Consider the following 15,355-nt stretch of genomic DNA (forward strand, 5'->3'; position numbering starts at 1 on the left):
CATATTTAACTAACTTGATCAAGTTTTTTCAGAAGGTAACAGAGAGAGTTGATGGGGTAATGTAGTTGATGCAATGTATATGGACTTCCGAGAGGTATTTGGTAAAGTACAACATAATCAGTTTGCCAGCAAAGTTGAAGCTTGTGGAATAAAAGTGGCAGTGGCAGAGTAGATATGAACTTGGGTGAGTGACTGGACAGAGAGCAGTGAAAAACAATTGTTTTTTGGAGTGGAGGAAGGTATGTTGTGGAATTCCGCAGGGTTCAGTGTCACGGCCCTTGTTGTTCTTGACATATATCAATGACCTAGACTTGGAGGTACAGGGCATAATTTCAAAATTTGCGGATGAGATAAAACCAGGAAGTATTGTGAACTCTGGGGAAGATAACAACATATTTTGACAGGGCACAAACAGCCCAGTGGAAGGGGCTGACAGGTGCAGATGAAATTTACATAAGGTGGCAAGGCTGGTTAGGCAAGTTGTTTGCAATATATACGGGCTTCCTTGTTTTTATAGATAGAGGCATTGAGTACAAATGCAAGGAAGTCATGCTAAACCAGAACAAAACTTGAGTACTATATCCAAGTCTGAGCACTCCATTTTCGGAAGGATGTGAGGCTTTCAATAAAGTGCAGATTTACGAGAATGATACAAATAGCTGCTAATACCATTGCCTCACAAAAATCTATCAATCTCGGTTCTGAATTTTTCAAATGTCCTAGCCTCCATAGATTTTGGGGAAGATAGTTCCTGATTTCCGCTATCCTTTGTATGAACACTTGTTTCCTGACATCCCTCCGAATGACCTGGCTCCAATTTTATGATTATTCGCCTTGTTCTGATCGCTTCCTCATGACAAATAGCTTCCCTCTATCCAATCAAATCCTATAAATGTTATAAAGTCTTTATTAGATTACCCATAATCTTCATTACTTAAGTTATTATGAGTCTAGTCGATAGCACCTGTCTTCATTATTTAGCCCATTTCACCCCAGTTTCAGCCTGGTTAATCTGCCAGTACCAGCCTGTTTTTTTCTGGCATGGTGTCCAGAAGTGAAGGAGCTGGGAGTGAGGGGTATGGGGTGACTGCGGAGCAGCACCACCAAAAATGTCAAACTACAGCGCTGAACAGCTGTATCATAACTTCCAAACTTTTGTATTCCAGCCTTCTGGAGCTGTAGGCCGCAGAATGGGCTGTGGAGCCAAAACTGATCAGCTGCAACTCTTCAGTTTCACAGCAATGTCTCAGAGGGGACCTTCTGGAAGAGGAAGCGGTATGTACACAGACTGGAGAAACTGAACACAAGATAATGGGCAAGGTTTCACTGGAACAAGGGAATCAGTTTGATTTTTTTGCTCACCCTATAGTTGGAAATAGTTTCGCACCGTAACATTGCTGGAAGTGTGAATTGATGACAGGGCAAGGAAAGACAATGGGAGATTTGGACCTGAGTAAACAACACAGAAGATAAAAACAGTTTGGACCAGTATTTCTATTTCCCCGTTTTACTCGTGTTCCATTTTCAAGTGTACAAGACCAGTTCAGACCAGTATTCCCCATTTTATTGTCTTGTCCTCCTGTGAATGGGACCAATACTCCATCTCCTTAGGTAATGAGATATTGAGAAGTCGGGTGAATTGGAGGCGATGAAGAGTCATATTAGACTCAAAACTCTGTTTCTCTCTCCACAGAGTCTGCCAGACCTGCTGACGTCTTTCCAGTACTTTCTGTTTTTACTTCAGATTTCCAGGACCTGCTGTACTTTGCTTCTCCTGAATTAGAGACCAAATAGGTACAGGAAGAGAAATTAAGAACGGAAATTAAATTTTGTATTCAGGGAAATAAAAAATAGAAAGGAAAATTGAGAAAAAAGGTGACAATTTTCAATTTTAAAAATTTCGAAGAACAATTCACTGCCAGCAGGAATCATAGATCATAGAATTTACAGTGCAGAAGGAGGCCATTCGGCCCATCGAGTCTGCACCAGCTCTTGGAAAGAGCACCCTACCCAAGGTCAACACCTCCACCCTATCCCCATAACCCGGTAACCCCACCCAACACTAAGGGCAATTTTGAACACTAAGGCCAATTTATCATGTCCAATCCACCTAACCCGCACATCTTTGGACTGTGGGAGGAAATCGGAGCACCCGGAGGAAACCCATGCACACACGGGGAGGATGTGCAGACTCCGCACAGACAGTGACCCAAGCCGGAATCGAACCTGGAACCCTGGAGCTGTGAAGCAATTGTGCTATCCACAATGCTACCGTGCTGCCCGAATGAGACTCAACTTTGTAAATTGTTCCCTTTCTGGGCTGAAAACTTGAACGGCATTGCAGGAACATGAATCTCATCATTTAAAGGATGTTTTCGCTGTTAATGTGCCAGCCCTAACCTTCTGCAGCAAGTCTCAGGTTTTTTTTTATTCATTCATGGAATGTGGGCATCGTTGGCTCTGTCAGCATTCATTGAGGGCTTTTAAGAGTCAACCACATTGCTGTAGGTCTGGAATCACATGTAGGCCAGACCAGGTAAGTGTCATAATATACCCCAGTGTATCATGGTGCAGACACACACTGATGGACACACACAGGGACCAATCAACATGCACAAACACCGCAGCCAATCACCAGTTAGAATACACACACTATAAAGGCAGAGGGCACCACGGTTCCCGCTCATTCTGGGTGCTGCCTCTGAGTTTAACAAGAACTCATCCAGCCCAGCACAGACTCACAACACGTGTTGAGAGAATCAACTGGTTCGGACAAGGCTTAGGTCTCTAGTTTAAGTTAGCATTATTTAGACCCACAGTCATCGTGTGTTAGTTAGTTAGATGTAGTTAATAAAATTGAGTTGAACCTTCATCAGTGTTGGAAGTGTCTGTTCATCTCTCAAGTCTACACTAGCCAACACTTCATGATATCAGGAGTTGAGGTATGCTCGCACTTCTGAGACCTACCCTTCAGTGATCTGCCTTCCACCAGTCTCGCGCCATCCTACAGAATGGACTCCGTTCGCCCGCCGCCGCCTCTCCGCATCGCAGGGAATCTGGGCTCGAACTGGAAACTTTTCAAACAGCGCTTCCAGCTGTACCTCGAAGCCAGGGACCTGGAAGCTGCCTCGGACGCACAGAAGATTGCTCTCTTCCTCTTCACAGCCGGGGACCACGCTCTGCACATTTACAACTCGCTCACCTTCAATGAGAGGGAGGACAAATCGAAGTTCAAGACTATAATTCTGAAGTTCGACAGCCACTGCGCAGTCGAGGTCAACGAGAGCTTTGAGAGATACATGTTTCAGCAGCGAATTCAGGGTAAGGACGAGCCTTTCCAGTCCTTTACTACCCACCTCCACGTCCTTGCGCAGTCCTGCAACTACGGGTCCACCTCAACTCAATGCTCCATGACCAGATTGTTTTTGGTGTTCAATCTGAGCCCCTGCGCCAGCAGCTACTAAAAGTAAAGCAGCTCACTCTCTCCATGGCCATTGAGACCTGTGTACTTCATGAACGTGCCTCCACGTGCTACTCATGCATCCAGGCTGCTGAAACGGCGCAGCAAGCCCCTTTCAAGTCTACACTAGCCAACACTTCAGTAAGGGTGGCAGATTTCCTTCCTTAAAGGTCATTAGTGAACCAGATGGATTTTTATGACAAACAGGAATGGTTTCATGGTCAACATTTGACTTTTAATTCTAGATTTTTATTGAATTCACATTTCACCATCTGCAGTGGTGGGATTTGAACCAGAGCATTTCCCCAGAACATTTCCCTGGGTCTCTGGATTACTAGTCCAGCAAACAATACCACTGCGCCACTGCCACCCCATTAAAAGCATAAACGCAACAGTTTCTTCAAATTTCCGGGATTGTTGAGCTAACTTAAGCACAGCAGGAATCATCCAGCAACTGTGGCAATTCACAACTCGCGTGGTCGCTCTGCTCAGCATAAATCGCGAGCTTATTTACACATGAATATTAGTGGATGCTTTAAACTCACTGATATTTTCCCAGTAAATTCTGTCCCAATGTTTTCAGATATCCAGAGCAAGTAAACAAGCTGTTGGGAGAATCTTCTGGCCCACTCCATTTGTTTGCTTTCCAAGGAGGTGATAAGAGGCCAATCCCGGGTGGGACAGCGGATTTGTTTGCCGCCCTGCGGCTTTCGCTCCCTGCAATTTCTCCAGCCACACGCCCCACATCGTCTGGGATCCCGCTCTACGGATTCAGGGGATGAATCAGGCCAATCAGTGCAGTCCTAGATCCACGGTGCCTGTCTCAACAGTGTTTGCCCCAAAGGGGTTCCGAATCTGGGGGGCAATAAACGTCGGAAAGGAGTACATCCTGCACTTTTCATTTCCATCCCTTGGATTTCCTGCATTCTCTTCTCTGCACTCTCTCGGTTGAGAGTGAAATTTCTATGGCCTTCTTAAGGTCTAATGATGGCACGACCAGCAACTTCTGTTAGGTCCACTCAACCATGTTAAACCGGCAACGTTGCACGATGACCGATGGCTGGGGGTTGTAGTGGTTTGCCTCTATTGCAACCAACTCTTCAAAGATCTTGGAGTCCGGGGCTGCGGGCTACGTGAGGCTTTTTCTGACACTGAAGGTGGGTGCTCCACAGGCAATCAAGCGTATTACTCAGCACCCTTTATAGCGTTAGCTCTGAAAAGTATCACATACGCTCTGCTTATTGCGTCCAATCCTCCATGCTAGCATCAAATGCATCAAGTTTTCCAAAGAGTGGCACTTTGAAATCAATGCAAACCTTATTCTGGTAGTGTGATAGGAGATGACCGGTCGTCCAGTAGTTAGCAGTGCCGACTGTAGTTCTACTTTTACCCTCGGCGCCAATTTAGTGACCACAGAGGAGTCCAAAAAAGAGATGTAACTAAAACTAGTTTATTGCAAAGTAAACTATTCACAAGATCCCAGCTGGGACTACACATAGACGGCTCTCATCTGGGCCGGCATTTATATAAGAGTCCATTAACTCCACTGATGAGCCCCCGCCCCTCCACGAGGCGCACAGGGAAGCTAATTGGTCCATCCCCATAGGCCTTGTGTGGGTTATAACAGACACTCGACAAATTAAAAACAATTGGGGATATAATTGGAAGGTGATCCACCATCGACAAGACAAAATTCAGGTGTGCGATGGAATCCTCTCCACTTGGCTGAAATAGCGCAGCTCCAAAAACACTCATGAAAAAGCTTAATAATAATAATAATAATAATAATAATCTTTATTGTCACAAGTAGGCTTACATAAACACTGCAATGAAGTTACTGTGAAAAGCCCCTAGTTGCCACATTCCGGCGCTTTTTTGGGTACACAGAGGGAGAATTCACACCATCCAGGACAAAGCAGCCTTCTTGGTTGGCACTCCTTCCACAAACAGTCCCTCCCTCCACTACCGATGGGCAGTGACAGCCGTGTGTACCATCTACAAGATGCACTGCAGAATCTCACCAAGGTTCCCCAGACAGCACCTTCCAAACCCACAACAACTCCCATCTAGATGGACAAGAGCAGCAGATAACTGCGAACCCCACCACCTGGGAGTTTCCCTCCAAGTCACCACATCCTGACATGGAAATATATCACTGTTCCTTCACTGTCACTGGGTCAAAATCCTGGAACTCCCTCCCTAACAGCACTGGAGGTATTCCTACAGACTAAAACAGTTCAAGAAGGCAGCTCACCTTCTCAAAGGCAATGCGGAATGGGCAATAAATGCTGGGCTGGCCAGCGACGCTCACATCCTGTTAAAGAAGAAATGAACTGCAAGAACTGGCAGTTAATAATGTTTAATGGTTTCTAATTATCTGCCCTGTTCCTGCAATTATTGCACATTCAGTAATCTGATTCCTCGTTCCTCTCAGCATTCCCTTTACTGAACTGGTCTCCCTCCAGTGTTATCAAGCACCAATATGACACTCTGTATGTTACAATGAACCCCAATCATCAAGGTTTTCTTGCTTCAGGGTCATTTAGGTGACCATTGGTTGTGACATTGAGCTTTATCTGACCAGCTAAGGCCTGTAGCTGAATCAGCAGTGCAATAGATGGCAGAGATAATACAATAGGCTCTGATGCGGCTGAGAACTGACATGAGTCCTGTTCCCGTTCTGGGTCCAGTGACCCTTGCAGGAGATGTGTGCGTGTGCGTTTTGTGTGTGGAATTCAGGAAAATACATTGCCTATGTCAGGTACAGTCAAATGGCTTGTCGGCCCTGACACCCTGCGGTCACTTGTGACACACGATGACTTGACTGAATGGCTGACTGGTCGCTTGCTGGAGAATGGACCCTCAAAAACACTCAACACCTCCAGTCATGGAGGAAAACAGAAAACAGAATACAACTCAAAAAGAAAAAGAGGATTCATGTGTCACTTACAATTAGGAGGGCCCAGATTTAATTAATTATATATTTATAATTAGAATTCAGGAGTAGTAAGGCGAAAAAGTCACCGATAGGAGTAGTCTATAGGCCACCAAATAGTAACATTACAGTGAGATGGGCAATAAACAAAGAAATAACTGATGCATGTAGAAATGGTACAGCAGTTATCATGGGGGATTTTAATCTACATGTCGATTGGTTTAACCAGGTCGGTCAAGGCAGCCTTGAGGAGGAGTTTATAGAATGTATCCGCGATAGTTTCCTAGAACAGTATGTAATGGAACCTACGAGGGAACAAGCGATCCTAGATCTGGTCCTGTGTAATGAGACAGGATTGATTAATGATCTCATAGTTAGGGATCCTCTCGGAAGGAGCGATCACAATATGGTGGAATTTAAAATACAGATGGAGGGTGAGAAGGTAAAATCAAACACTAGTGTTTTGTGCTTAAACAAAGGAGATTACAATGGGATGAGAGAAGAGCTGGCTAAGGTAGACTGGGAGGAAGGCTTTATGATGAAACAGTTGAGGAACAGTGAAGAACCTTCCAAGCGATTTTTCACAGTGCTCAGCAAAAGTTTATACCATCAAAAAGGAAGAACTGTAGAAAGAGGGAAAATTGACCGTGGATATCTAAGGAAATAAGGAAGAGTATCAAATTGAAGGAAAAACATACAAGGTGGCAAAGATTAGTGGGAGACTAGAGGATTGGGAAATCTTTAGGGAGCACCAGAAAGCTACTAAAAAAGCTATAAAGAAGAGTAAGATAGATTATGAGAGTAAACTTGCTCAGAATATAAAAACAGATAGTAAAAGTTTCTACAAATATTTAAAAAAGAGTGGCTAAGGTAAATATTGATCCTTTAAAGGATGAGAAGGGAGATTTAATAATGGGAGATGAGGAAATGGCTGAGGAACTGAACAGTTTTTTTGGGTTGGTCTTCACATTGAAGGACACAAATTACATGCCAGTGACTGATAGAAATGAGGCTATGACAGGTGAGGACCTTGAGACAATTGTTATCACTAAGGAGATAGTGATGGGCAAGCTGATGGGGCTAAAGGTAGACAAGTCTCCTGGCCCTGATAGAATGCATCCCAGAGTGCTAAAAAAGATGGCTTGGGAAATTGCAAATGCACTAGTGATAATTTACCAAAATTCACAAGACTCTGGTGTGGTCCCGGCGGATTGGAAAATAGCAAACATGACACCACTGTTGAAAAAAGGAGGTAGGCAGAAAGCGGATAATTATAGGCCAGTTCGCTTAACTTCAGTAGTAAGGAAGATGCTGGAATCTATCATCAAGGAAGAAATAGCAAGGTATCTGGATGGGAATTGTCCCATTGGACAGACACAGCATGGGTTCCGAAAGGGCAGGTCATGCCTAACTATTTAGTGGAATTTTTTGAGGACATTAACAGTGCGGTAGATAATGGGGAGCCAATGGATGTGATATATCTGGATTTCCAGAAAGCTTTTGACAAGGTGCCACACAAAAGGTTGCTGCATAAGATAAAGATGCATGGCATTAAGGGTAAAGCATGGATAGAGGATTGGTTAATTAATAGAAAGCAAAGAGTGGGGATTAATGGGTGTTTCTCTGGTTGGCAATCAGTAGCTAGTGGTGTCCCTCAGGGATCAGTGTTGGGCCCATAATTGTTCACAATTTACATAGATGATTTTGAGTTGGGGACCAAGGGCAATGTGTCCAAGTTTGCAGATGACACTAAGATAAGTGGTAAAGCAAATAGTGCAGAGGATACTGGAAGTCTGCAGAGGGATTTGGATAGTTTAAGTGCATGGGCTGGGGTCTGGCAGATGGAATACAATGTTGACAAATGTGAGGTTATCCATTTTGGTAGGAATAACAGCAAACGGGATTATTATTTAAATGATAAAACATGCTGCTATGCAGAGAGGCCTGGGTGTGCTAGTGCATGAGTCGCAAACAGTTGGTTTGCAGATGCAACAGGTGATTAAGAAGCAAATGGAGTTTTGTCCTTCATTGCTAGAGGGATGGAGTTTAAGACTAGGGAGGTTATGCTGCAATTGTATAAGGTGTTAGTGAGGCCACACCTGGAGTATTGTGTTCAGTTTTGCTCTCCTTACCTGAGAAAGGACGTACTGGCGCTGGAGGGTGTGCAGAGGAGATTCACTAGGTTAGTCCCAGAGCTGAAGGGGTTGGATTACAAGGAGAGGTTAAATAGACTGGGACTGTACTCATTGGAATTTGGAAGGATGGGGGGGGGGGGGGGGGGGGGGGGGGGATCTTATAGAAACATATAAAATTATGAAGGGAATAGATAGGATAGATGCAGGGAGGTTGTTTCCACTGGCGGGTGAAAGCAGAACTAGGGGGCATAGCCTCAAAATAAGGGGAAGTAGATTTAGGACTGAGTTTAGGAGGAACTTCTTCACCCAAAGGATTGTGAATCTATGGAATTCCCTGCCCAGGGAAGTAGTTGAGGCTCCTTCATTAAATTTCTTCAAGATAAAGGTATTTCATTTTTTGAATAATAAAAGAATAAAGGGTTATGGTGTTCCGGTGGGAAAGTGGATCTGAGTCCACAAAAGATTAGCCATGATCTCATTGAATGGCGGAGCAGGCTCGAGGGGCCATATGGCCTACTCCTGCTCCTAGTTCTTATGTTCTTATATTCTTCCAGAGAATGAACCTATTTTACAAGGAATCCTCTCCCAGTTGATTTTTCCTCATTTTCGTTAGTCAGTAACCAATCAGGTTTTTGCATTTTACATAATAGCTATCTCATTGGCCATATCAAGCAGCACGGTAGCATGGTGGTTAGCATAAATGCTTCACAGCTCCAGGGTCCCAGGTTCGATTCCCGGCTGGGTCACTGTCTGTGTGGAGTCTGCACGCCCTCCCCGTGTGTGCGTGGGTTTCCTCCGGGTGCTCCGGTTTCCTCCCACAGTCCAAAGATGTGCGGGTTAGGTGGATTGGCCATGCTAAATTGCCCGTAGTGTCCTAAAAAGTAAGGTTAAGGGGGGGGTTATTGGGTTACGGGTATAGGGTGGATACGTGGGTTTGTGTAGGGTGATCATGGCTCGGCACAACATCGAGGGCCGAAGGGCCTGTTCTGTGCTGTACTGTTCTATGTTCGATGTTCTATATCGAAGCTTGATCGTCCAGAGTGTCGAAGAGTTCAATTTTGATAATCATTTACAATGGGTGTGATTCTCTGTCCTGCCAGCCCCAATTTCCAATGCGGCATGCCAGCAGAGAGATTCTTGTTTCCGCAGCCAGCAAATGGCGTTTCCCATTGTGGCCACCCCACGCCATCGGGAAACCTGCAGGGGTGGGTGCACTGCCGGCGATGCGGAGGATCCCGATGACGGAGAATCCTGTTGAATTAGTTTGTAGTTTAGAACATAGAACATAGAACAGTACAGCACAGAACAGGCCCTTCGGCCCTCAATGTTGTGCCGAGCCATGATCGCCCTACTCAAACCCACGTATCCACCCTATACCTGTAACCCAACAACCCCCCCTTAACCTTACTTTTATTAGGACACTACGGGCAATTTAGCATGTCCAATCCACCTAACCCGCACATCTTTGGACTGTGGGAGGAAACCGGAGCACCCGGAGGAAACCCACGCACACAGGGGGAGGACGTGCAGACTCCACACAGACAGTGACCCAGCCGGGAATCGAACCTGGGACCCTGGAGCTGTGAAGCATTTATGCTAACCATCATGCTACCCTGCTGCCGTTTGGTTTGGGCTTTAGTCAAATAATCAAAGTATGTCAATCCAATATGATTTAATGCTGAATTCTGGGACATTATTTCATCACATGATTTGGTCTTCGCATCGCACTCATACTTGACAAGGGAGAAAAACATTTGGCCCTTAAGCCAGTGATGTAAGACATCAAGGTTGAACAATTACTGATGTGGAACAGAGACCAAGTTTGAACATGTGCCTAAGGTTGAACCGGGAAACAAGATCCGTAGTATGTTAGTCAAGTCCTTTCCTGTTTTGCTAAGTATTAATTTCCAACTTACTAACATTTTCAGAGGTACTTCACCAACTGTCTCCTGTTGCCTGTCTGGGTAAAGTCTCAAATAAACACAATTAGAATTTAAGTTCAAACAGGACCTAGAACTCACGGGAGAGATAGGATTAGCTTTCTGTGTGGGTTTGGTTCCTTTACATCAGACTCTGTCCACAGCCTTTCGAAATTCCATTTATCTGCTTCATTTAGGCATCACCTACCTGAACAAATATTCTCGGGAAACGACCCCTTCTGCCATTTATCTCTCCTTCCCACCAGCCTTCCTCGTCCGTGCACTTTGTATTCTTTATGACATCCCCAATCTGGAGAGACAGCTCATCGTCCTCCTGGGTCTCGAAGCAGCTCACCACAATGAATTCAACTAAGGCAGGCAGAAGAGAAACAAGGGGAGGGAGTAAATACAGAAAACTGGTGGCTGGGCATGCGAAAACAGACAGGGGTTAGAACGCCTGCCACACAGAGTGCTGTCCCGGTGCAATGTTTGCCTATCATGACTCCGATATTCCATCATCACCTCACACTGCCTCCTCGCTCCCTGCATTCTCTCACCCACTAACCGCACAATCTGCAGGGAGATGTAAAATAGAAGAGACAAATCTTTAGGTCAATTTAGGAAACTAATCCATAGACTTACTGTATATAGTGCAAAAGGAGGCCATTGGGCCCTTTCTGCCTATGCTGGTTCTTTGTAAGAGCTATTCAATTTGTCGTGTTCCTCTGCTTGTCCCCCAGATCTCTTCAGGTATTCCCTTTGCAAGTGTTTATTCACTGAAAATGGTTCTTGAATCACCTCCCACTGCCCTTTCAAGCAACACATTCCAGGTCATCATAACCTGTTGATCTCCTAATTTTCCCACTATTTCTTTCACTGATCGTCTTAAATTTGGGCCTTCTGGTTACCAGCCCTCCTGTCAATGGATGTAGCGTCACCTCATTTAATCCATTAAAACCTTTCACGATAATAGCAAAGTAGTTAGCACTGTTGCTTTCAGCACCAGAGTTCCAGGTTCGATTCCTGGCTTGGGTCACTTGGATCCACTGATATAGGAAACCTGACTCAAAATGGCCACAGATTCCCTGCTCCGGGGGCGGGTGGCTAGCAGCCAGGCAGCATCGAGCTCCCAGTTCTAGCTGCTGATATGGTTTGGGGCATTGCCAGGTCCGTGGCCGCACATGCGCACACTGGCGGCCAGCAACGGCCGTGTTGTGCTTCATAGCGGATGCAGCTCGCAGACCCGGACCGCAAAAATAGTTCCCCCGTTCGGCTGGCTCTTGCCCCCCCCCGGACCGACCTCCCCCCCCCCGGCCCAGTGCTCCAGCCCCGAATAATGCCTCCCCTGCCCGCGGATCGGCCCTCCCCCGACTGTGTTCCTATATCTAAGTAATTTATAAATAATGAAAAGTTGAGGTCCCAGTGTCCAGCGGGTCATCAATAACCAAACCTTGCCAACCTGAGTAAATACCCATTAAAAGTCTGTCTCCTACACCCTAACCAATTCTGTCTCCAACACAATAAGTTGTCTCCAATTCCATGCACCCTCATTTTTGTTAAGAATCTCTGAAGTGGGAGCGTAATGAAAGCTTTCTGGAAGTCCATATAAATGACATCCAAGGGCATTCCTTTACCAAGCACGTTAGTTAACTCCTCAGAAAGGTTCATTAGACACCACTTGCTCTTCACAATTCCACACAAACTCTCTGATCAATTCGAATTCATCCAAATACTCGGTGACTCCATCCCAAAGAACTGATTCCAGTAACTGACTAAGGGAACCCACTACTTTGTTCTAAATGTTGACAACTCTCTGAATATAGAATAGCCATCTAGCGTAACGTACGACCACACTAACGTATCTCATGATCCCTGGGGCGGAATTCTCCGACCCCCTGAGATTCAGCGGGGGCGGGGATTGCGCCGCGCCGGTCGGCGGGCCCCCCACGGCGATTCTCCGGCCCGCGATGAGCCGAAGTCCCACCGCTGACAGGCCTCTCCCGCCGGCGTGGTTTAAACCACCTCTGGTACTGGCGGAATTGGCGGCGCGGGCGGGCTCTGGGGTCCTGGGGGGGGTGCCCCCACGGTGGCCTGGCCCACGATCGGGGCCCACCGATCGGCGGGCGGGCCTGTGCCGTGGGGCCACTCTTTTTCTTCCGCAGAAGAGACCCCCTCCCCTGCACATGCGGCGATATGACGTCAGCAGCCGCTGATGCACTGGCGCACGCGCGGGCCTCCGCCGGCCGGTGAAGGCCTTTCGGCCCCGGCTGGCGCGGCGTCAAAGGCCGTTCGCGCGGGCCGGCGGAGCGGGAGCCACTCCGGCGCGGGCCTAGCCCCTAAAGGTGTGGAGAATTCCGCACCTTTGGGGAGGCCCGATCCCGGAGTGGTTCACGCCACTCCGTCCCGCCGGGACCCCCCGCCCGCCGGGTAGGGGAGAATCCCGGCCCTGGTTTCCCTTCCAACCTATTTGGCTCAAATAGTCCATCCGCATGGATTGACTAATTGGTGCGTTATTTTAATTCCCACAATCAAACCTCTGTGTTATAAAGCTTCAGCTCTCTAAGCCTGGAAACCCAGGACATTTTCATTATCGATCGAGTAACCTGGCGCACCAAAGAACACGCTAATGGTTGTTGGAAATTTTCCACCACAAGGAAAAATACTTGAATAAAATAATAGACAAGGTCCACTCCCCCTTCTTCAGGCAGCATGCCCTAAGAGGGCATTGGGAACCATTGACTTGCATTGGATTGGTCCATTTGATGAAGTATTGTATTGGCTTGCCATTGCCTTCAGCAACATGACTGACCAGGAAACCTGGCAGCTCTTACCACCTGCTTCCAGGCACATTTACAGGCGGGTAGTGAACTTGTTTGAACACACCTTCTGTGGCTTTTAGGTTCAGAAGTGGCACTTGAACCCAGCACTTCTGGCCCAGAGACAGTACCACTACACCACACGGCCTCCCTTGGAGTTCAACTGTATATGTTAGCAACACCTGGCAGAAATTCCTTTACTGAAGGGGTGGCACAATGGTTAGCAATACTACCTCATGGCGCCGAGGACTCAGGTTTGATCCTGGCTCGGATCACTGTCCATGTGGAGTTTGCACATTCTCCCCGTGTCTGTGTGGGTCCCATCCCCACAACCAAAAGATGTGCAGGGTAGGTGGATTAGCCATGTTAAATTGCCCTTTAATTGGAGGAATGTTTTTCAAAAGAAATTCCTTTACTGTAACCTGCACAATACCAGAATGGTCTAAATATTTTCTGGGCCAGCCGGGGTCTACCCAAGGGCAGTCTGAATGTCCCTGTGGGGACAGTTGTGACTTCCCCTGGGTCAGTTCGATAGCACTCTCAGGAGCGTCTGAAATAAGCCTTTTCCCTCGAGCTGTCTAAATGCCTATCCGCAGCCTGCATTCCGGTCTGACAGTCAGCAAATTGCCTTTCTCCTTTGCATGTTACCTGCGCACTCTGATTTCCTGTTGCTCGCTATTTAATTCCCATTTGTTCGGGCACCTTAAACGGAACAGCTCTTACCCATCCTCGCTGCGTTCTGATACACTTTCTCCGTGCCAGCTGAGGAACGACTTTGAAACGGCCCGTTGAAGAACACGTTAAAAACCAGACAAGCATTAGCCCAGAGGTTTCTACAGCTTCAAAACGATTGTGACGCAGGAATGCCTGGAGGAGGGCAGGCAGCCGCCAAACAGGTGGGACAGGTTTGGGGAAATGATCTTAAAGAAAAGAAGCATTTCCTGGTAGACTACTGCTTTCAAGTAGATGAGAGCTGAGAGAGAGAAAATAACACTGACTTGAAAAGAAAAAACTTGCAATTATATCGTGCCTCTCACAAACTCAGGACATCCCAGAGTGCTTTTATAGACAACTGAGCAGCACTGTAACTTGGGAAATGAGTCATTTCTTTGCACAGCAAGATCCCACAGTACGACATGGGAATATTGACCAGATGATTCATTTTGGTCAAAAACAGGAAATACTGGGCACACTCCTGACTTTGGGGGCTCCGAGTCCCTCCATCCCAGCAAAATCCATCTCCGGGCCACCAGGAAGAAAGCCAAAACATCGGCCTTCTTCACCCCCTTGGCCCCCAGATCCTCCGATATCCCAAATATTGCCAATTCTGGTCTTGGAGTTACCCTACCTTCCAGGACTTCTGACATAACGTCCGCAAATCCCTGCCAGAATCCCCTCAACTTCGGACATGCCCAAAACATATGTACGTGGTTTGCCGGGCTACACCCACACCGCCCACATCTGTCCTCCACCTCCTCAAAGAACCTGCTCATCCAGGCCACAGTCATGTGGGCCCTGTGGACCACCTTGAACTGGATCAAGCTAAGTCTGGCACAGGACGAGGATGAATTGACTCTGTTCAGGGCTTTTTCCCACAGCTCGAATTCTATCTCCCCACCCAGCTCCTCTTCCCACTTCCTCTTCACCTCCCTGGTAGGGGCTTCTTCCCACTCCATCAACTCCTTTTATATCTCCGATACCCTTCCCTCTCCAACCTCTGTTTTTGACATCACCTTATCTTGTAACCCCCTCAGGGGGAGGCGAGGGAAGCCAGGAACCTGCCTCCGGACAAAATCCCGTATCTGTAGGTACCGAATCCTGTTCCCGCCCGGCAACTCAAACTCCTCCTCTAATGCCTCCAAGGTCGGGAAACCCTCCTGAATGAATAGGTCCCCAAATCTCTCAATCCCTGCCCGCCGCCATCCCCTCTCGGCTCCATCCAGCTCCCCCCCGGGGAAAACCGGTGATTGTTACAAATCGATGACCACACTGACGCCTTCTCCAATCTCATGTTGTCTCCATTGCCCCCAGACTCTAAGGGCTGCCACCACCCCACTGGGCTCGTAGAGTACCGAACCAGCGAAAACAGC

At 47.0% G+C, this 15,355-nt stretch overlaps 1 protein-coding gene across 3 annotated transcripts in view; it reads right to left on the minus strand.

Moving 5' to 3' along the window:
- The window catches only part of sh3d21 (SH3 domain containing 21), a 145,249-nt gene extending 131,051 nt beyond the window's left edge, over positions 1 to 14,198 (minus strand). Inside the window, exons 1-2 of one of the 3 annotated variants that reach the window (XM_038801562.1) lie at positions 13,989 to 14,198; positions 10,658 to 10,818 (exon numbers count right to left, since the gene is read on the minus strand). In XM_038801562.1, coding sequence (XP_038657490.1) covers positions 10,658 to 10,818; positions 13,989 to 13,992 — 165 coding nt within the window. In that variant the 5' untranslated portion in view covers positions 13,993 to 14,198. The remainder of the gene's footprint in view (positions 1 to 10,657; positions 10,819 to 13,988) is intronic. The other 2 variants (XM_038801555.1, XM_038801582.1) reach the window with 2 other exon arrangements.
- Between the last annotated feature and the right edge of the window lie 1,157 nt (positions 14,199 to 15,355).

This window comes from Scyliorhinus canicula, chromosome 1 (assembly GCF_902713615.1).
Source record: "Scyliorhinus canicula chromosome 1, sScyCan1.1, whole genome shotgun sequence".
In the NCBI taxonomy this organism is placed as follows: Eukaryota; Metazoa; Chordata; class Chondrichthyes; order Carcharhiniformes; family Scyliorhinidae; genus Scyliorhinus; species Scyliorhinus canicula.